Source organism: Nesoenas mayeri, assembly GCF_963082525.1.
Source record: "Nesoenas mayeri genome assembly, chromosome: 1".
NCBI classification, from domain to species: domain Eukaryota; kingdom Metazoa; phylum Chordata; class Aves; order Columbiformes; family Columbidae; genus Nesoenas; species Nesoenas mayeri.
In genome coordinates this window covers 65067346-65088465 of record NC_137541.1, presented here as the reverse complement: position 1 = coordinate 65088465, position 21120 = coordinate 65067346, and the positions used below count along the sequence as shown (strand labels likewise).

Here is a 21120-nt window from a genome sequence, read left to right as displayed (position 1 = left end):
TGTTTTCTGTTGGAAATGTTGAATAAGGAGGCCATGCCACTGGAAGACTTTAAACTTTTGAGTATAAGACTTCATAAAGAAATATTACTGACACTTGCTGTACATAATGTAATATGTGTAATGTTTGAGCCATCTTTTCTGTCTTGTGTACTACTTGCAGTATGGACTTATAAACCTCCCTCTGCTGGAGTACAGTGAATGTCAGTTTGAAGCTGGCATGTGAATGCTGTATGCTTTACAACTCCAGTGACATGAGATTCTAAGATAAACTCAGCCTTCATTTAGAGACATTTTTAGGCTCTAACAACATGCCATGAAGTGAAGCAGAGAAAATGGAAATGAATTACAGGAAAAGTCTTCTGCATTCCTTGGCGTTTTCATGCTGTAGTATTTATGTCACAGGATCTTTCCCAAGCTCTGATTTCGAACTCCCATGGGGACCAAAAGCAACATTGTGTATGGCTTGACAAAAGTCCCTTCTGACTAACTTTAAGTGACCTGAGGCATATTAACATGTGGATTAATGTATTTGATAGTAATAAATCAGTTTTAACAAGCAGTGAAGTAGAGATTTGTTTGGCAGAGAGTTTGAATAAAATATGGTATCTGTAGTTACATTGAACATTTTATGGAGAATGATGTAGCTGAGATGGTTAAAAAATTTCCTGCTTTCCTTGGTTTTGTGGTGATGCATCTTTATACAATTTAGCTGTAACTGTGGAGTTTTATTTAAGTCAGAGTTGTTATAATGGTGAACAAGCCTACAAAAATGAAAGGATTCTCATTTAAATGGCATGCATGCATTTTGTCATTCACTGTACATGTTTAATAGCTGCTGTATAGCACACGTATTCTAAGGAGTGGTGTTTTGTCTTTCTCATCTGCGTACATTTTTTTTAATCTACTTTAAGATTATTTGGAGAAACAGCCTTCATGTTGATTGCACGTCCATCTTGTATGACTCTTGGACTGTAACCTTCCCAAGCTTAAATATGAACCTCAAGAACTGGTGGCAAGTTGAAGGTGAGAGAAATTGATCTCTGCTTCCTCACAGGTATTTGTCAGAGAGCAGCAACAAATCAGAGATTAGGAATATTAGGGGAAATGTATTTTAGTGATTAAGATAACTGCTTTGTGTTACTCCACAGAGCAGGTGTGAGATCCATTTGTCTCTTTGTTCTAAGTTATATTTCTCAGGATGCGTCTTACAGAAGATTTGTATGTTTCTGAAATGAGATGACACTTAATGGGACAAGCTTGGTTTCCACATTTAATTTGACAGTTGAGATGAGTGCTAGGTACATGCAGAGACAGGACTTGAACTAGTCATTCTGTTCCCCTTAGGAGGGAAACTAGCAGTGTGTGAGGTATTTGGTAGGGTTGTTTAATTGAGCAGTTGTGGTGCTGTGGGTTTTTTTCGGTGGTGTGTGGCTGTTGGTGTGTTTTCATTTTTTTGTTGTTGTTTTTTCTCTTTTTTTTGGTTGGTGTTGTGGTTTTTTTGTTTATTTATTTGTTTATTTTTCTTCTCTGTGGGCTTGTGTTGTATTTGTTTTGGGTTGAGGTTTTTTGGTTTTGTTTTGTTTTTAAGTTTTTTCTTAAACCTTTGTTCTTACTGTTCTGACTTTGGTAGTGGAAATCAATGACATCAAATTACTGTGTGACAGTTTAAACACTTCATGCAGGAAGGTAAAAATCATAGTCAGTGGTTAATCGATTTCATCTAATCTGTATGTAAGAATCGAAATTGGAGCACACTGAGTGTTTTGATTTTCCTTGAGTCTCTGGAACAAGGTGAATCATTCCATTGAGACTTGGAATTCCAGAATAGCTATAACATGAACCAGGCTGAGTCAAACCAGAAATCCCTCTGTCTCAGGATCTTGCCTTCATTGTGGAGCTGCTGCTTAAGCTTCTGCCTTGTGAGACTCTCAGATCACCCTCTTGTGTGTAACCCAAGCAGGCTGTGTGATATCCACCAAGTCTGCCTCCAAGCCATACTGCAGAAACATCTTTTATGTTGTCATCCTGCACTTGCTCTGTTTTCTTGCCCTTGTGTCCCACCCATGCACAAAGTGACAAGACTTCCTGCCTGAAGCTGAGAAACCAAGAAGCTTTGGGCTGGCTTGTGCTCAGCAGATCTGTGTTTCCCTGGGGGCGAGTGGATGGCTAGTTTGAGAGTGGTGCTATGGGTATGTTCATGGGGCAGACCACTTGATGTGTCTCCCTGTGGCAATATGAAATCCTGATGTGTGTATGCCAAATATGCCAGCTTGTCACATCTCTCATTGAGGCTTTGACTGTGCTTTGTCCCTAACCCCGCCAAGTACTTTGTCCCTATACCCTTTGAATCTGAAGCCCTGCCAAGTTATAGGACCACCTATGGGTCCCAGACAAGCTGACTGTTCAGTGGAGAAGCAACAAACTTGGCAAACAAGATTCTGGCAGCTATAGGGTTTTTCTGTTCCCTGGTCCTCTTATAAAAAGTCTCTGCCCAGAGCATGTCAGGGTAGTACTTACTGTTGTCTTGGATGCCTTTGGGGAATTGTTGGCATTGTTAGGGTGCTTTGCCTGGTATCCCTGAGAAGGTTTCCGGTTTGACGCTCATCATTTTCTGTGGGGTTTTTCATTTTCTGTCTCATAATCTGTTTTCAGTTTGTGTGGGTGTTTTTTTGGTTTTGGTTTGTTTGTTTGTTTGTTTTTGTTTGCTTGTTGATGTTTTTTTTGTTTGTTTGTGTTCTTTTTAAACCCTGTCCTTCCTCAGAGAGGACTTTCAAAATTTTAGTAAGGATGCCTATCCATTAAATAAGAAAATAGCTTCTAATCATGAATATTCAAGCAATATATGATAGCCAGTAGTTAGGGTCCTCTAGAGCTAGAGGTGATTTCATGTGCTCGACACCCCTTGATGGATTTATCCTGTGCGTTTGTCCATTTTCCCTGTTAAAGTTCCAAAGTATGCCTATTTGCTGCGTCAAGAACAACTTCTTTCTGTGTTTGAGGTTGCCATCTGCTAACTCTGTGGCTTTATCTTTGCTGACAGGCGATGCTTGGTATTTTCACTTTCTTGTTGTTGTTTTGGGTGGTGATGGTGGTGTAGACATGAAGATTGGGAAACCTTGTGCTGTGTTGAAATCTTACTGCAATTTTGAGTGGTCAGCTGTGGTATTTAATAAAACATTCTTTGCCATTGCAAAGCAAACCTTTTATCAAATAATTAATAAATGTGTAAAATGTGCTATAAAACATTTGAACTATTACTACTAGCACATCATAAAAATAGATATCTGGGTTTATATTTCATAAATGCAGGGCTTGTCATTTCATATGCTTGTTTCCTTAGCTACAACTGCTTGTTGTCTACATAGGTCAGCACTTACCTGCTCATCTGGGCAGGTCAGTTATCCTCCAAGGTTTTACTTCTTTTCTGTTCTAACGTACTAAGTTCACAACACTGATTATTGACTTTTCTTAGGACTTACAGATCTGTCAGTGTCTACTTTTTTTCTGAAAGCACGCATGTCACTACCGTGCTGTCGATACTGGCAGAACCTTTCATGCTTTTCTTAATAGTGTACCTGAGGATTTTAGAAGTAGTTAAGGCCATGTTTATTCTGTTTACATCTGACACCTGTATAGTTCTCAGCTAGGTTTCCAAGTACATCTTTGGCATACAGATTAGTGATTGGCTCCTATGTGTAGCGTTCAGTCTTTGTGGAGAAGCTTGGCCTGCATTTTCTCGGTATTGATGATAGCTGTCTCTGTACATCAGGTGGATCTGAAGAGCTCTGTTGTATCTTAGTCACAGCCATGGACGTGGTAGTTCATCTTTGCATCAAAATGACACTAGATAGCTTATTTTTTCTTACAGAAAGAAAACAAACTTATACTAGAATGAGATCCCTTGTTTGCTAACTCCATTCACAGCAGGTGTTGTGTCACCACAAGGTATTTTTTTTTATTTTCAGAATAGTTTATCTGAGTAGTTATTAATGTATTAACACCTCTTATAGATGCAACTAGGCTACAGTAAGAGTACCTTCAGTGAGTATTTGAAAACTGGGACAAATAACTATTCAGTAGTTTGCTGACCTAGTTCTTGCTCTCTGCTTGTGTTCCTCCTGTCTGGGCCCTTGTCCAGGAAAAAGCCCAAATTCCTACCCTTCCTATGCTTAAAACTGGGGATGCTTATCAACTTAGCCATGCTTCCTTCCTGTTCTTAGGGTTTCTTAAAGAAATCAAGTGTCTTCTATGATGTCTAGAACTTATTTCTGCAAAATACAAAGTGCAGATAGCAGCTGCTTAGCTCACTGTTTTTTGTGTTTCGGTGCTGTTGTAGGAGTGTATGTACATGTATGAAAGGCCCTTTGGTACAAAACAACATTGACCGGGTCATCCTGGCACAAAGAGTTCCCTCTGGGGAAAGAATGTATTAAAAGTTCAGATGGCCCATTTGGTTGCTTTTCCTGGAGCTGTTTCAGACTTTGTTATTATATTGTAATTTTCCTGTAACACTTTAAAGGCTAACAATGCTCTTCAGAGTTGCAAAATGGGAGAAGGAATGGAGGACTCCATCCACATTATTACATTCTTGCTTATGGGCAAAGAGGAAACACTGCTTCTGTATGTGTGTCTGTGTATATAAAAATAATGTGTCAGTATAGCCAAGAATATATTGTTAGCATAATGAAAATCTTAGCAGTCTGACTCAATAATCATTAGCCTAGATTTAACTCTTAACAAAAAGAATATTGCATTAGAGTACTTGCATACTGGAAAATGTTGCCAAACACACCTAAAATTGTAATATGCACACTTTTTTGTTTCTGTCCCTTCTCCTGGAGTTACTTATACTCTTCCATTGCTCCTCTGGGTCTTTAAGTAAGGAACTTTGGGCTACTGGAGAGTATAACAGGAGGCTGTCAGCCTCAGGACTCCTTTGTTGGGAGAAGTATGATGTTAGTGTTGCCTATTTCTTCATCCTCTACGATCCACTTGCGTTTTTTTTTTTTTTTTTAATGTGTTTGCTAACATGCTTTTATGCCTCTTTTCATTCTTCATTGGTCTACAGCTCCAGGTTTTGTCTGAATTTACTATATATGGTGCCCTTTATGTATGTTAGTTACTGTCTTTGTTACCCCTAAAGCCAGGTTTGTTCGGCCCCGTGCCTGCATTTTTTTGAACTGACCATCAGTGAGTTATTTATAGCTGTGGGATCTCTAGTGGCAAACCTGTGCCCTGTCTCCTCCCATGCCTGTACTGCTCTCTGCTTTTCAGGGCCTCTGCTGTTACATTAGGTCCGTATTTCCTGACATCATTGTAAATACCTCTTTCCCTAGAGGATAACTGGAGGTTATATCACACCAAGGTAAACAGAAGTAAAATAAATTAGACATAGACATCTAGTCAATTAGAAAAGCTGCTGTTACAGCTAAACCAAGTAAAAGGCAGGTCAAGAAGAGATCAGAGAGAGCAAGCCTGGCAATGCTCAGTCTTGCCTTGTGGCCCAGTACAGAGATGGTCTACTGCTAGCACTGGTAGTGCTGTGTTACAGGGCTGCATGGTTATGATTTCTCCCATTGGATGATCTTAAATTGCTGCCTATCACTCACAAGTCCAGGAAGAGTGCTGCAAACCCTCCTCTGATTCGAGGCTTCCGAGCAGGACCAAGTAAAGGATGCTGGAGGCATCTGCTCTTTTCCTTCCTTTGCCTTGTGGTGACCTGTGTAGTTCTGAGGGTAGTCAGTAACAGTTTATTGTGTTATATAGTCATCATTACTTAGTATAAGTGCTTCATATAGTAGTGTTTTTGTTCATGAATTTTATAGCTATAGTAAATGCTGTATTCTATGCATCATAAAGGCAAACTGGATGTCTGACTCCAGCTTCTTCTGTTTTGTGTGAAATTAGAGTTTTATTTCTCTTTTGTAACAAGGTATTTTTATAAGTGTAAATATTGTGTCCATTTCCTTTGAGGAATTTTTTGCTTAATCTCCCATTGTCACTATCTTCTGTTGTGAGTTATCTACTGCAAATAGATTGACATAACAAAATAATTTTTATTTTCCTTTAATGGTGCTGACTGTCATTCATTCAATGTTTCATTCATTCAATGAGCCAGTCCTCATTTTACTAAACAAGCAGGGTAGCTCTGTTATCAAAGGGTGGATTCCAACTATGTGCTTCAAAGTAGGGACAGTATGTTTTTAACTGAAGGTATATAGAAATGAAGTGCTCGTCATTGCCACAGCTCACAGCATTTTGTGTGTGTATTTGGGGGTCTCTTTTGGTTTTGGGTGGGTTTTTTTTGGAGTTTGAAGAGGTGTGGATCACACACCCCCATGTCCTCCTTTCCACACCCAGCTATCTGAGTGCATCAATAAGTAATAGTAAGTCACGCAAAACATCTAATGTGTATATTCCTGAAATGATTCCTGGTTACTTGAAAATGAACTTGGAGCATGCTTATGATCTTAAACTGTTTCAAACTTAAAATTACACTAACATAGCTGTGCTGATTGGACTGCAGGCTGCAGCTATACTAGCAAAAACCTCTGAGGGGAACACAGTTATACTAGCAAAAAGTGTTATGCCAAGCTGGTATAACAGACCACAGCAAGATGAGTCTTTATGTGAGTGTCTTGGTCTAGGTCCTGTAGACATGTTTTGAATTTAAACTACATCCCTACTTGAAGGGCTTACATTGATACAGATAATAATTTTGTTTCTTAGAATTTTAGCTGTAATCTCACAGAGTATCAAAATTTGACTGGGTGGTTTGATATATCTCCACAGTTATAGTACAGGAGAAAGTAAAATTTTAACTTAACATTTCTACTTTTGAATTACCTCAGTGATGTATTGCAATATCGGTGTCCTTGGCCTTGTTTCGGAATTTGAGATGACTTCAGATAATATTACCAGGAAATAAATGTCTATCCAAAAGAGTGGCACTAAATGTTAGAGGACACTAGAAGTTCACTTCGGATTATTTTTTAACTCTCAACAATTATTATATTTTAAAACACAAACTATTCTCTGGCTATTGCATTAAGGAAGTTAAGATATGAAATTAATAGGTAGCTTTACCTGATCTTATTTGCATAGAACTTTAGCCATATGACTAAGTCTGCTTCTGACTGACATAAATTAGGTGCAGTCTAGTTACAGTAGTTCTGCCTCTTTTGCTTGAGTTTTGGTGGTTAAGAATCTGAAAAAGATGCTGCACAGCTTTTTTGATCTTAGACTAATACGATGCTGTGGGTGTGCATGTTGGTTATTCCTACAATGTTCTTGTAACGTTTTTGCTACAGAAAAGTAGCAAATTTTTAGAGTTGTCTGACTTGTGGCAAAACAAAGTCATTGTTTTTGAGGAGAAAATGTATGCTGTTTTCAGCTGAAGAAATACCATTGAGTGTAAGTAAAGGAGTGAGTTTTCTTCTTCTTTTTCACAAATATAGGAATGTAAACATGCTTTGTAGACCAAACCTGTCAGCCACAAAATGAAACACTGATGAGCAAGCTTGCAATGTCATGAATAACCTTATCAAGATTATCAGTAAAACTAGAGTAAGTGCTTTCAAAAACTGGGAAGAGCGATCAGCTTTCTGCAGCCAGCTTTTGAGATCCTGACCACTGTATTAAAATCAGTAATCCTGGTAAGGTGTCTGGTTTGCTGTGCCACGTGTGGTCTGCAGCTGGTCAACAGGTCATAATAAAGGCTGTGGTATGTACAGACATGACAATTAGAGGCTGGGGCAAACACATAACTGTCAGTCCATAACAGGTTAGGAAAATGCTGCCTATAAAATACATAAAGAATTAAAATCTTGTGTGTGTGTGTGGTCCTCCCCTTTCTGTCATGTTGTTCACACTGCTTCTCTGAGGGTGTGTTGTGGTTTAAGCCGAGCTAGCAGTATGACATCTGCTTGCTCACCTCCTCCCTCACCCCCCCTCTCCCCCCCAGCAGGGGAGAGAATCAAAAGGGAAGGGAGAAACTTGGGTTGAGATAACACAATTTAATAAAATAACAAAATACTAATACATGACTAGTAAATATATATATAAATATAAATAAAACAAATAAAAGATACTGAAGGCAATTCCTCATGAACTCTGTCCACAACGGAGCAGTCAGTCCCAGCTTGCCACAGCTGGTCCCAAAGCTGATCCCAGAGAGAGAAAAAGGGAGGAAAAAGGCAGAGAAGCCCAAAGGCTTCTGCAAAATAGCAAAAGGACTAAATGTCCTGACCGAACCTGTCCCGGCTCGATAGCAAGTCAACACAGAGAAAACAGAAGAGGCAACTGGAAGGCCCCGCTCATCTGGAGCATGATGCTAATGGGATGGAATACTCTAATTGATCAGTCTGGATGTCAGTCAAGCTCTGCCACATTTGTGCCCCTCTTCCTCCATGCCTCACACCTGTAAGCAAGGTGCTCAGAATGTCCTTGGCTCTCAAACCAGACCAATTGAAAACATTAACTCTGAGCTGGGGTGTTATCTGCTTGTTCTCAAACTAAGTCCAAATAATGAGTGTGCTAGTGATGAAAGTTTTCTAACTGCACGAAGATAATCAACCCATTTTCAGTCAAACCAGCACAGGGTGTATTGAGCCACTTCAGTTTGCTGGTTTGATAGAAGACAATTATCTCATTCTCCTCCCCAGGTTAGTATTTCTCTAGACTGCCCCTGAGAATGGGTTGTGTCAAACACCAGAGTGCCTTGAGGGGGGCAGGCAGCAATGAGAAGTGGGGCTGTTTGCTCACCCAGGGAAGAGTGGGGCTGCTCCCTTGTGGCACCAGCCGGCCCTTAAATCTGCACAGTGATAGCATCTAAGTAAAGAGGTGTCCAAGCACACCATAAGAAGCACTGAAGGCAACTGTCTTAAATGCTTTCTTGCTTGAAGTTTGCAGGCCAAAATGTGTGTATTCCTCTTTGGTTTTACGAACGAGGTCGTAGTGTTTGTTTTTTGTACAGTTGCTTCAGCCTTTGGGGCATTTTCTTGAGTTATAAAAGGTCTCACTTGAGTTTCTAGAGAGATCCAAACCCATGCTTCCTAGGGGGAGAGTGGTGTGACTGCCTGGATAGAGGAATGTTTTGCTGTCTAGTTTGCTGCTCTTGATCTTTGTGCCATTTACATTCTCACACAAATGTGTGTGTGTGTTTGGTTTTTTGGTGCTTTTGATGTCTTTTTGTTTTGTTTTTGTTTTTTCACTCAACAGTTCTTCTGTGAATCTGATGTCTTTAAGGCAGTAGTTAAAAGGATATATTCTAAATTTTCACTGAAGAGGAGAGTAATGTCTAATTTCAGTCTTTCACTTTAGACAGTCTGTGATCCAAAGTGTTACTAACAAAAACCAACTGTATCTTTTTATTGTTGGCAACTGTGAAGTAAGTTGGTGTGAGCTAGTAGCATGCCATAGAAATAAAATCATGAAAGGGCACGAAATTGGAACATTTCTCACTTGGAGAAGCAGAGCCATTTACTGAAAAATGAACAAAAAACAACTTTTCCAGGTCTGGGTTGTGGATTTTTGTGGAACGTGATGTGAGAAGAATTTCTGTTCCTTGTTTTGTGCTGGTTTTGTGACAATTGTGTTGGTTTTGGTTTATTGAAGAGTAGAACTAATTCACAGCAGTCATCCAGTCTGTAACAACCGGACATTGTGCGTGGGGGGTGGGCCAACTGCTGACATAACACTTAACCCAGTTACAAAACTGAGGTTCAATTTGCAGTACAAATTGGACAAATGTTGTAACAATGTAATGGGATCCTCTGAAATGGAAGCATTTCGTTAATGGAGGCAGGCTGCTGGCTTGTTCCCTTTCTTTGGATCCAAATGCATCAGAATGTGCTTGATTGTTTGCCTCTGCAGCCTGCTGTGAAATAGCTGAGGCTGAAGTGTCCAGTGACAGTTTACAAGTTACAAAGGCAGCTTTTTGGCCACTGACCCTCTGCGGGAGTCTAATCTTTGTTTTGTAGATGTCTCTTTATCTAGGGAAATTACATCTAAGAGAAGAGGTGCTGGATTACTTCCTCATTGTTCCACATTGTTCAAGATGACTTCCAAAGAATTTTTACAGCCTGATTCATACTCTTCCTTTAGGGTACTTTGAGAAAACAAGGTTTTCTGTGATTTTCCTCCTTCCCCTGTTCATACATACCCTTGTTTGCTTTGGTTTTGACAGTAGTTTTAGAGAATATTTGGAATATTGGTGTGGATATTTAACTCTTTCATTCAAAAAGGCAGCTCAATCACTGAACTACTGAAAAAAGGTAAAAATCCCTTATTTCAAGTTATATTATTGAATCTTTCAGCGTTACTGTTTGTTTAACTTTTTAGCTTGTGGTCTTCCAACTTAGTGGCAATTCACAAATCTACTTAAAGTGTATGGTTTTCTTATCTCTTCTGCTTTACATATAATGAAAAAAATCAGCCAACCAGTGGATACCCCATATAATTAAAAAGTGACCCAGTATGGGTTAGCTAGGCCACATGTATGGGTGATACTCAACAGCTGTCTTAACTCATGTGATACAGTGCTTACTGTCTGACTCCCTCTTTCCCTTACCCAAACTGCAGATGTCTGCCTTGTGTTGGCACTGGTGCTTGCCCAATTTCTCCAGTAAATGGATCAGGGTGTCATGTAGGCAGAAAGTCAAAGAAGAGCTGCCTCTCCCCTCAACCAACCCAAAGCACAAAACCCAACACCTTACCAACAGCTCACTGCTGATGAACTCAATTGAGTACCAGTACTGGTGCTAGGGAATAAGGGAACCAGATGGCTGATAGGGTGATGCCACTGTCACCTGAGAATAATTCAAGCTTTTGTGTGATGTTAATGAACACTGTTGGTGTTATTATACCATTTGAGAGGGACTGCTTGTGACAGAACCTCTCTACCATAAGATAGTAGAAATATAATGTCAAGACAGCTATGTTTTGTTTCGTATACCTTATTTTGGTCAAGGTAGCCAGAGTCAACTATTTTGTAGGCAAAAATTGCCCTCCATTGATCTATATAAGCTTTCTTCTTAGCATGAGCGATCTGCCCATGGGTTGTACTGGAAGTACCTTGCCATTTGTACCTGTGCTAATAGTTATGGAAGTGGACTGTGCCTCTTCTGTTACTAAGGCCTAGTCTAATCAACTTTGGATTCAGTAGTGATTTTCAACTGGTAGGTGTTTACTGTTCAATTAGCTTTGTCATTTTACTGGCATGGACGTAGTTAGCCAACTAGTAATGCAGTTTGTAGCAGTGAGGGTACATGGACACAGGCAAGGCAAAGTTTGTAGACTGAGGTAGTATCTCTTACAAGGCTTTTCAGGCACTCACACCCTTCATTAAACATTAAAGAATGTTCTGAGAAACAATGTAGCCTGAAATTTTCATTATGGCCTTTTGTTCTTTTGATAACTGAGCTCTATGGGAGAGAATGAGCTAATTTTATGAAGACTTGTCCAGCGTGTATACAATGCTTATGCTAGTATATGGGATGCTTAGAAGAGGATTAGCAAGGAAAGAGCATACAGTGAATGCCAGTGCCTTCCTGAACAGGAACGTTTCTATCAGAAAGGCTGTTGGTCAATGAGAGGGGAGCGGAGGGGGATGCCATTTTCATTCTTCTAGATACCAGCTACAGACAGAACAAAATAGCTTTGAAGGGATCATTCTTGTGCTTCTTACAGAGAGCCCTACTGGGAATAGCTGGATGCTGGAGAGATTGCTTTGCCTAGGAATAGTGGGAGGTAGTCTGACCATCTGGGACTCTGTTTCATCCTAAAAAGAGAGTTACAGGTCTCTTAAATTTAACTACAAACACTACTCTTAGCATGCTTTCTTTGCTTTGCTGCCACGTGGCATTGCCTGGCTTGAGTAGAAAACCAGTTGTCATGCCAGGTGAATTGTGGGAGGTTAGAAGGGCTGTATTGCTTCTCCTGGAGAATATCCAGGAAGATCTTACAAAGAATAGTAGCATCATCCTGTGGTGCCTAAGTTTGTGTAAATACTTTTACCTTGTCATCTTAAGGAGCAAGACAGTGTCCTATATGTGCTCTGTAATTGTGGATGTTGACTCCTCTGACACTTACACAATGGTGCTGAACTGCTGAATATTTTTGCCTTCTGATTATGTTTTCAGAAAGACGATAAGTATTTGTCTAGAGACTGGAACAGGCACTGACTCTCCTTGCGGTGGGGTTGACTTCTGAACTGGGGTGGAGTGACCAGTTGGGAGTGATGACCACTTGGGCTTTACAGGTTGTGTGGTGGCAGCATCATATTAAGTCAACTAATGGAGTGCTGCATTTTGTGTTTATAGGCTGTGTTTAGAACTATGGTAGTATTAAACCGGTAAGTCCTTTCTAAAAGCTAATTTAGCCTTTAGAAGTTTTCTATAGTTGCTTTTCTCCGCTGATTTTAAACACAACAGGAACTGACCAATTGATCTAGATGCTGATATTATGCTTATTATATCTGCAATCATTAAGTAGATTTAAAGTTGTACATCACAACTTCCTCTTTAAATCTAAGCTAGTTTTAATGAAAGCTTTTAGTTTGTGTGCTGCAAAAAAGTGAAGGGACTTAAATGTAAGATTTACAATCTCAGTGAAACACAAAACAGTGTCTTCCAAGACCGCAAGTGTTCTATAGCTTTCAGTTTTCCAGTTTTTGTTTTCAGGAACTGCCTAGTCTTAGAGACAGAATGGGCAATAAGTCTCTTAGTTCACAATGTTTCAACCATCGTCTTCTGGCTAGATGCTACTGACCATACTTCTATTTTCTTAGGAAAAGGTCATCCTAGTCATTCAAACCCATCACAGAACTGTGGCATCATAGAAACTTTATAATAGAAATTAAAGACCATCTATGTCTTCTCTGTTCATAATCTCAGGCTGCTTTCTTTCACATGTGAACAAATAGTTTTGGCTGTTAGTACTATTCTGCTGGCAATGCCGTGTCTCATTCAGGCATACGTTTTTGGCTTTTGTAGTACATTTTTAAATGCTTTTGGACTGTCTTTTGGCTTGCTTACCTTTGTATGCTCAGTAGGGGCAAACATACTTAGCACTAAAAGGATCCTGCGTGAAGGGCAACATGGAAACATCTTTGTTCATTGAACAATTCTGCTGTAATGCCAAGAAACAAACACTTCAGTTTGTGCAGAGCTCTGAAGTTCAACTCTGATGCTGAATGCAAATCTCACTTGCTGGAGGTGAAAAGCATCTGTTTTTAGCCTTAGTGATCACTTGGCAGCAAGTGCTAGTGAAGTAAATCTTCAAGGCCTGATTTAAGAAGTCTCTTGGCATTCTTGTGTTTAGAAGAACCTTTTGCAAGCATCTTGGCCAAGTGTGGTTAAGCGTGTTGTGATGGTTATTACCATATCTCTTTGAGCATTGCTCCCACAATGTCACAGAGGTGATGTAAGGATGTGCACTGAGGCAATATAGCAGGTAATGCAGCACAGAATGGCAATTCTATTGCTAAAAGCTGGTGGAAGGAAAAACTAGTAAAACTTGCTGGTTAAATGTCTAATGCAGATTGAACAATCTGTGAAAATATCTATGGCTATTTCAGCTAACTACCTGTTGGAAATGTGTGGAATATCAGGTAGGGGTGTGTAGATGTGTGTTTGTAACCCTTGTTAGCTGCTCTGGTTTCTTGCATTTGTTTGGTTTTAGCTATAGCTTTAAATTGGTACAGTGTACTGTACTGAAATTAGTCTCTTAGAAGTTGCCTTTTAAGTGACGACATCCAGTAAGTTTCATTTTAAACTATAGTTCTTGTTGCATAGACTTTTCTTCTTCCCTAGATCAGTTTTACCAAATGGCAATGTGACGATGTCTTCATGTTTCTTGCATAAAAATAGAATTTTGAATTGACTGCTGGAAATATGACAAAACCAGTCACGATTTCAGTTGTTCTGTGGGTTTCTAAATACTTGTTCTTGATCTTAAAATCCACTTGTTCAAGTTCCTCATTGGGCTTCCTGTGTGATTAAACCTTGACTTAATTCTCATGAGGTGATAGTCCTGTGGCTCTTGTGTTTACCAAGTAAACAGCTGCAGCCATTTTAGAGGTTATTCTCAGATGGAGGTTACTGACCCTATGGTGGAGTTAGCAGGAAGGTGGGCAAACCATCTGCTCTGCTGTCATATTGCAAGCTTACCTTCCTGGGTGATTAAGGCAATGTGCCATACTGAACTCAGACAACTGAGGTATCGTTTGGTTCTGCAAAGTCTGTTACCTGCTCATTAGTAGCTCTCTCCTTTGGGGACTGCCAGGCAGCTGAGGGGATATAATATTACAAACTGCTGCAGCAAAATTATCTGTAGCACATTTGTCAGAGCTGAGAATTATCTTTTAGTGATCATGTGTAAATGAGATTAGTCCCTGAAAGGCAGGAGTACATTATTTATTGGCTTTTTGAAGGTGATATTTTATTACACAACTGCCAATATCAATCCCCCATCTTACATTTTTAATTTGCCCTCCTACATTAAGACAATTTCAGCATCTTTTATTGGGCACTAAAATTCCAATCTAATTATGTATCCTGGCAAGTTAAAAGTTGTTAGATGGGTTATCTTAATGTTATGTGTTAGTCACATCCAAGTACTTAAGATGCTACAGTAATAGAATGACACCAAGTGATTAGTACAAAATGAATATATTCTCATTCAAAGAGATTCTGAAGCCTTAGCTAAGCACCGAGTCATTCCAGTGGTTTCTGGCACTCTAATTTCGAAGTGCTCTGGCTATTGTGCCTCCCAAGGCAACCAGTGTCAATCAGGTATCTCTTGGCTGGCTATTGAAGTGACCACCACACAGTCATGTACAAGCAATGTGGTTTAACCCCAGCCAGCAACAAAGTACCACGCAGCCATTCATTCACTCCCCACTGTGAAATAGACAAGAGAATCAGAAGAATAAAAGGAAGAAAACTGGTGGGTTGAGATAAAGACAGTTTAATAGGGAAACCAAAAGCTGCACACACAAGCAAAGCAAAACAAGGAATTCATTCACCGCTTCCCATAGGCAGACAGGTGTTCGGCCATCTCCAGGAAAGTAGGGCTCCATTGTGCATAATGGTTACTTGGGAAGACAAACACCATCACTCTGAACATCCCCCGCCTTCCTCCTTCTTCCCCCACAATACATACTGAGGATGACATCATATGGTATGGAATATCCCTTTGGACAGTTTGAATCAGCTGTCTTGCCTGTGCCCCTTCCCAGCTTCTTGAGCACCTGCAATCTTTTGGCTGAAAAGTCCTTGACTTGATAAAGCATGGCTTGGCAACAGCCAAAACATCAGTGTGTTATCAACATTCTTCTCATACTGAATCCAAAACACAGCACTATACCAGCTACTAGGAAGAAAATTAAGTATCCCGGCTGAAATCAGGACAAGGTACCAAATAATACTCTTGGATGAGGGCTCTGATATAACAGGTTGTCATTACTTACATTTTCAGAAAACTACCCAATCTTTAGCATCTTGAGTAAAATTTACCCCAAATCCTTTATGCAGCGTTTCATGTGTAAAATATAGTTACTTTTCTGAGTAGAAAGCATGGGTTTTGGTTTTCGGGGAGAATTATCTGTTTCTGATTGCTGTGATGGAAAGAATGGTGTTTAAATTTGTCTGGTCTAATTCCTTATACAAGTAAAGGCACAGATCCATCGCTGGCAGTAATTGTGAACATGTTAATTTAAGCAAGGAAAACATAATAACCATGTGTACTAGTGCCCTCCTTGCAGTTTGTCTGAAGTTAGTTGCTGTTTGAGCTCTGCTTGCTTGTTGCTACCAACCAGTACTTGGTGTCCTAGTTTTGATGAAACCTATCCCAGATGATTGAGCTTGGGTACGAGCTTCATACCCACAAAAAGCTGATAATTATAGAGTGCCTATGATAAGCAGTTTATTTGTAAATAGTATTATCAGCCCAGTGTTTGCAACATTGTAAAAATAAAAATAATAATTTATAAAAACATCAGCATGCTTTTGTGAATTTACTGTTTATGGAGCTTACTTTCTATTGTCTTCAAAAGTTGAGTTTAACTCGTGTTACGATACGAAAGTATTAGTGGTCACAAGATGTAAATTCTTTGTCCATCAGTGTAGAAGTCTATATAATTGATCCTGTGGGAGTTTGGGCACATATAAAGGCAGTTGTCATAGCTGTTTGGTAGCTTTTAAGCATGTTATTCTTCCAGCCAACTCTTACACTCTTATTTTTCACTTCAGTTTAGTTATAAAAACTGTTTGTCTTTCAGAGCCAACACATAATCAGCCAAACTGAACCAAGAGAAAGCAGAATATTTGAGAAGGCTCCCAGCATCTCATGAATGAACTAACGCAACTCGATAATGCTGGTTCTCCAGAGCCAGGTCTACGACTCAGAAAAGGACACATGTCTGACACTGCAACAACACAGGCAGCCTTTGAAGAGGACAGCTCTGAGGAGAGGCTTCTTCTAGTGGAGCCACCCTTGTCTTCTGACCAGGATAATGTAAGTTATATGATTATCTATTGGTTTTGCTTGGGAAAATGAGTTTTGATGTAAGTGCTTTGGTGCTTGAGGTAAGTTCCAGAAATGTGAACCATGAGCCTACAGCCTCTTTCTGCCTGCTGAATAATTGTAAAAAAAAAAATAAAAACAGGAAGATACCAGAAATATTCGTTTGAATGTGTGGGAACTTAGGTGACAAGATGGGGCATAAGTTTAAATTTACCAGCTTTGTGGTTTTTGTTCCCTCCTCAAAGAAATGGGATTCATAATGGTTTGTTCTGTGCTGCGATGATGTTCATACCAAAGCTTTTTGTTCTGTAATTTCAAATTAATAATAAGTAAAAGTAGTTGACTCTGGCTGAATGTAGTCTGAACCTTGGCTAATTGCTGTTGTTTTAGAGATTAGAACAGAAAAATCCGTTTGCAAGCATTCCTGTTGGAAGAATGACCATACTGAATTAGACCAAACCTCTATAGTGTGCAATATCCTACCTCAAACAGTAGCCAGTTGCAGAGTCATAAGGAAGAGTACAGGGATTGGGAAGCATGTTGCGTTACTTCCTTAGGACACTGTCCCAGCCTTTAGTGATTGGTGGCTCACAGATTTCCTGAGCCAGTGGCAATGTTTTTGAATTTTCAGTGCATGTTCTGCACGGTCACAACATCCTGTGGAAAGGAATTCCACAGCTTAATTATGTGTTGTATGAAGGTAATGTCCAAGCATTGGACAAAAGGACCTTCTGGTTAGAGAGTTTCAGAACTGTAATTAATGCTTCTCCCAAGATATATACAGATGGGTATCATCACAGTTGAGTGGAAGAGGCGTTCATCTTAAGCTCGCTATTAAATTTATCATGGCTTAATGAGTTTACTGTATCAACTCAGTTACAGCAACTGTGTGGTTTTCGCCAGGAGCAAAACATGCTGATGAGACTTAATGTAGCCTTCAGTGCAGAAGAGTTGGGCTGTTGGTGTAATTGCATTTGCCACAGATTCTGGGTGTGGGCATGGACCACTATTGTGGTTCAGCTGACATGAGAACCTGTCTTTATTAGTTTGAGCCCTTGTGGAATTTAGTTTTAAGTCTCCTTGTAATGAGAAGTCAGAACAGGTATTAATGGCTAATAAGCCAAGCCAATGCACTGGAAGTTGTACGCTCCTGTAACTTCTATAGGGCATTCTCAGTATCATGGTAATAGGAAATACAGTAGGGGTTTTTTTTGCGTTATGTGGGAAGTCATAAAGCACGCATATAAGGTGCAAAGTGTTAGCCAATAGCTGAATTTGCGAAGGTCAAAAACAAGAAAAGTTGAGTTGTACTAGTGGATATTTTGAATGCACACACATTTATCTGACAGCGTTTGGGATCATATTTTTGTGAAGGCCATTTTCATTCTTGTCTCTGACTTTCCTGGTTGAATAATGTTAGTTTGCCTGTTGCCTGAAGATGGAATAGCCCAAAGTAAAAGCCCATGACTGATTATGACCTATAATTTTTTCTGTACCTTTGCTTAGCTAAATAGAAATTATTTGGATGAGTCAAAGTGATTAATTTTATAATTTTGGAAATGAAATGGTTAAAGTACTCTTATTCTCTCTTCTGCTTGTTTTTTCTGGCATTCTTAGCATGTGTTAATATTTTCTTGTTTGTTTGCTTTCATCCTTATGACAAAAGTATGTGTTTCTTTTACTTTGGCTCACTACAAATATTTAGCTTTCTTGTATTTGTCTTCTCTTTTTCCCAGTCTCTTAAAAAGCTGCCACAGAAATTTGGTTTTGCTATTTGGGCCTTGCTGTTCTGTCTCAAACTGCATCACTTTCTCTGCATTATATGGCCTCCTGCTTGGTTGACCTTTTTTCAGCCTAAACATTTATTGCTGCGATATCTTTACTTTTTTTTTTTCTTTTCTTCATAAAAGGCTGAATAATTGATGCTTCAGATGGAGCATCCCAAAATGCTCTGCTGTCAAAAGTACCAATATTGTCTTCCCAAATGGCCTTTATTATGTGGCATACTGCAGTATTCTAAATAATCTGAAAAAAACATTATGCTATGTATCTTCCTCTGTCTTGTATAAGCCTCAGCACAGCTGTTACTCAAATGCCAGCTAGGATTCACTTTTTTGCTCTACTATACATTCTGGATATGTGCAGCTGCCTCAGTAGAAATGACTTACTAGTTCAAAAGCATGATTTTTCCTCTGGTTTTGAAGAGAGTCTTGTTTAGATAACAGTAATTTGCTCTGCTGTAGGTGGCAATAGTACTTGGGCACACAAGCTAAACATAGGCTTATAAAAGGACTCCAAGTGGTGCCAGCTCTGTTAGTATTCTAGTGGCTAAATGCAACCACGTTAAGCTGATGATAATGATTAAGGAATTATTATTTTGGAGAAGGAAAGTAGATGAGAGCTGTCTTGATGGTAGAACAAACACAATCATTTAATATGCTTTTAAATGCTTCTGCTTATGACAAGCTAATTGTATTAACTTGCTTGAACATTGTAATATAGGTATATTCTAATAGATACTATACTTCCCCAAAATTTACTGGGCCTAAGACTTGAGGTATTAGTTTAAAAAAAAAAAAAAAAAGCCAGTATTTTATCCTGTGATAATATTATAATATTGCATTGCTTAGTTTTCCTATTGCCTGTTAGCCTATTTATATAATTGCGCTTCCTTTATTTATATAAAATCTGCCCCAGACTCTGCTTTAGAAGATTCCTTTTCCTCTGCCTACTTGCATACCCACTTTCTGCTCCACCTGTAGGAGGAAGCATTCTGAACTCTTAAGTAGTAGTAGTTGCTATTGATGAATTATTTTAATGGTATTTCCGAAGGAGGTGTGTGGAAGCATACTATTGTATTGTTCAGAATTATTTTCCATCTACCCCACAACTTGCATTATATGCTATTGTTTTGGTTTGGTTTTGTTTTGTTTTTAAATGAGGCCTTTGTCCCTGGCACCAGGAACCTGCCTGGGTGATTCCATTGAAGATCCTACTTGCTGTAAATTGTGGCATTCACTGAATACATGTAGCAAAGATTTACTAGCTGTATTGAGCATGCTTATCCTAAATAATAATAAAGCAGCTGCGTCTGTCTGCCAGTGCTGTTAATCTGTGCTGTTAATCTTATAATGATGCTTTTGAGAAGAGATGGGTCATGTAAAATCAATATCCTTTTACACCTGAACCTCTCAGTCTGTATTTTATCCCATGTCTCTGTGTTCTCTCCTAGAGTGCATATTTGTTCTTGCCTTATCCCCTCTTTTAAGGATCTGTTCCGAAGAATAGGTAGACATCTTGCTATCTTGTTTAAACATACAATTAGTGTAGTGGCAGATGAGTGGTGTGCTTTCTGTGACTTTGAGAGATAGTGACCATTTATCTGCATGTTGAGGATTTAGTGCTGAGAAGAGGATCAGGCAAGCTGCATAAATATTCACTTTCAGCAGTTTAAACTTCTTTCCCTTCTCTAGTTTGCATATGCTGTGTATGTGCTTATAAGGCATTTTTCAGCAGGTGCTCCCCTCTTGTAGCATGCTGGATTGCCTAACCTTTGGGGCATAAACTTTCCTCCTGTTCTAGTGTTTCTGTGTCTCAACCACCTTTGTAATTCAGGCATTGATAGTTCCACAGGAAATCTCTCTTGCTGTGGCTTTGTTAAGATGACACAGTCAATCAAATGCATGTGGCTTCTTATAGTCTGATGAACGGGTTCTTTATAGTGCCCTAAAAACCTGTGTTTGACTCTTTTCTTTTATACTTTAACCTGTCAATGACAGGAGGCAAATGAAAGAACCATTTTCTCTGCCTTTATTTCAGTCATCAGGCTTTCATGTTCCTGAATGACAGTTCCTTTTATGCAGTTGAGCTGTGTTGTGTAGTCATCCTGTGTGGTGCCAAAATGCGCCCACAAAGTGGAGATCTGTTGCTCTGAAGTATTTGATAAACTCTAGTAAAGGTCTAGAAGGGATATGTAGCTCTCAAGTCATCTGAATGGACAGAAGAAATTTGGGAAAATACTCATACGTGTTGCCTCTCAGGGAGCATGGGTTTTGACTTCCAGTGGAACTTGACCTCTGACAAATTTCATGATACGTATGTGTAGCTGCAAGTCTTTCTAGAGGATAAATACCAAAGTGACTTGAAGGAGGGAGGTAAAAGGGTGTAACAGATTTTCAGGTACAAAAGAAAAGTTTTAGAAAAATTGGAAGGTGAGCAAATGGCTCAAGACTTTTAACTTGAATCATAGAACTTACTCGAAGCCTTTTCTGTTATGAGAACTGTGTATGTATTATCTGCAAAAACAGGCTACAAAACTAGTTTTGGTATTTACAGAAGGGTGCATATAGATTCATGGAATTGTCAACTTGTCTTTATGGTGCATGATGAGAGAAAAAGTTAGGTGAAGTGTTAAAGGCCAAAGGCAGACATTTGAGTTTTAAGAACGGTCATTCTGGAGCTGATATTCATGAATTCCGATTGCCTTAATTTTTGTCCTTGCAAGTTTCTCGCTCTGTTTGAAACCATTTAACTTTATTTTCAATCTAGCATTTTACTACTGTTACTTGGAGTTATGATTAAAAACTTGGCATCTGC

At 39.2% G+C, this 21120-nt stretch overlaps 1 protein-coding gene across 4 annotated transcripts in view; it reads left to right on the top strand.

Annotated features, from left to right (window-relative positions):
* Positions 1 to 21120, top strand: part of ADIPOR2 (adiponectin receptor 2) — a 48602-nt gene that overhangs the window by 9205 nt on the left and 18277 nt on the right. For 2 of the 4 annotated variants that reach the window (XM_080363695.1, XM_080363697.1), the window contains exon 2: positions 16280 to 16515. In XM_080363695.1, coding sequence (XP_080219821.1) covers positions 16348 to 16515 — 168 coding nt within the window. In that variant the 5' untranslated portion in view covers positions 16280 to 16347. Of the gene's footprint in view, positions 1 to 911; positions 1024 to 15119; positions 15181 to 16279; positions 16516 to 21120 lie in introns of those variants that run through there. The other 2 variants (XM_080363696.1, XM_080363698.1) reach the window with 2 other exon arrangements.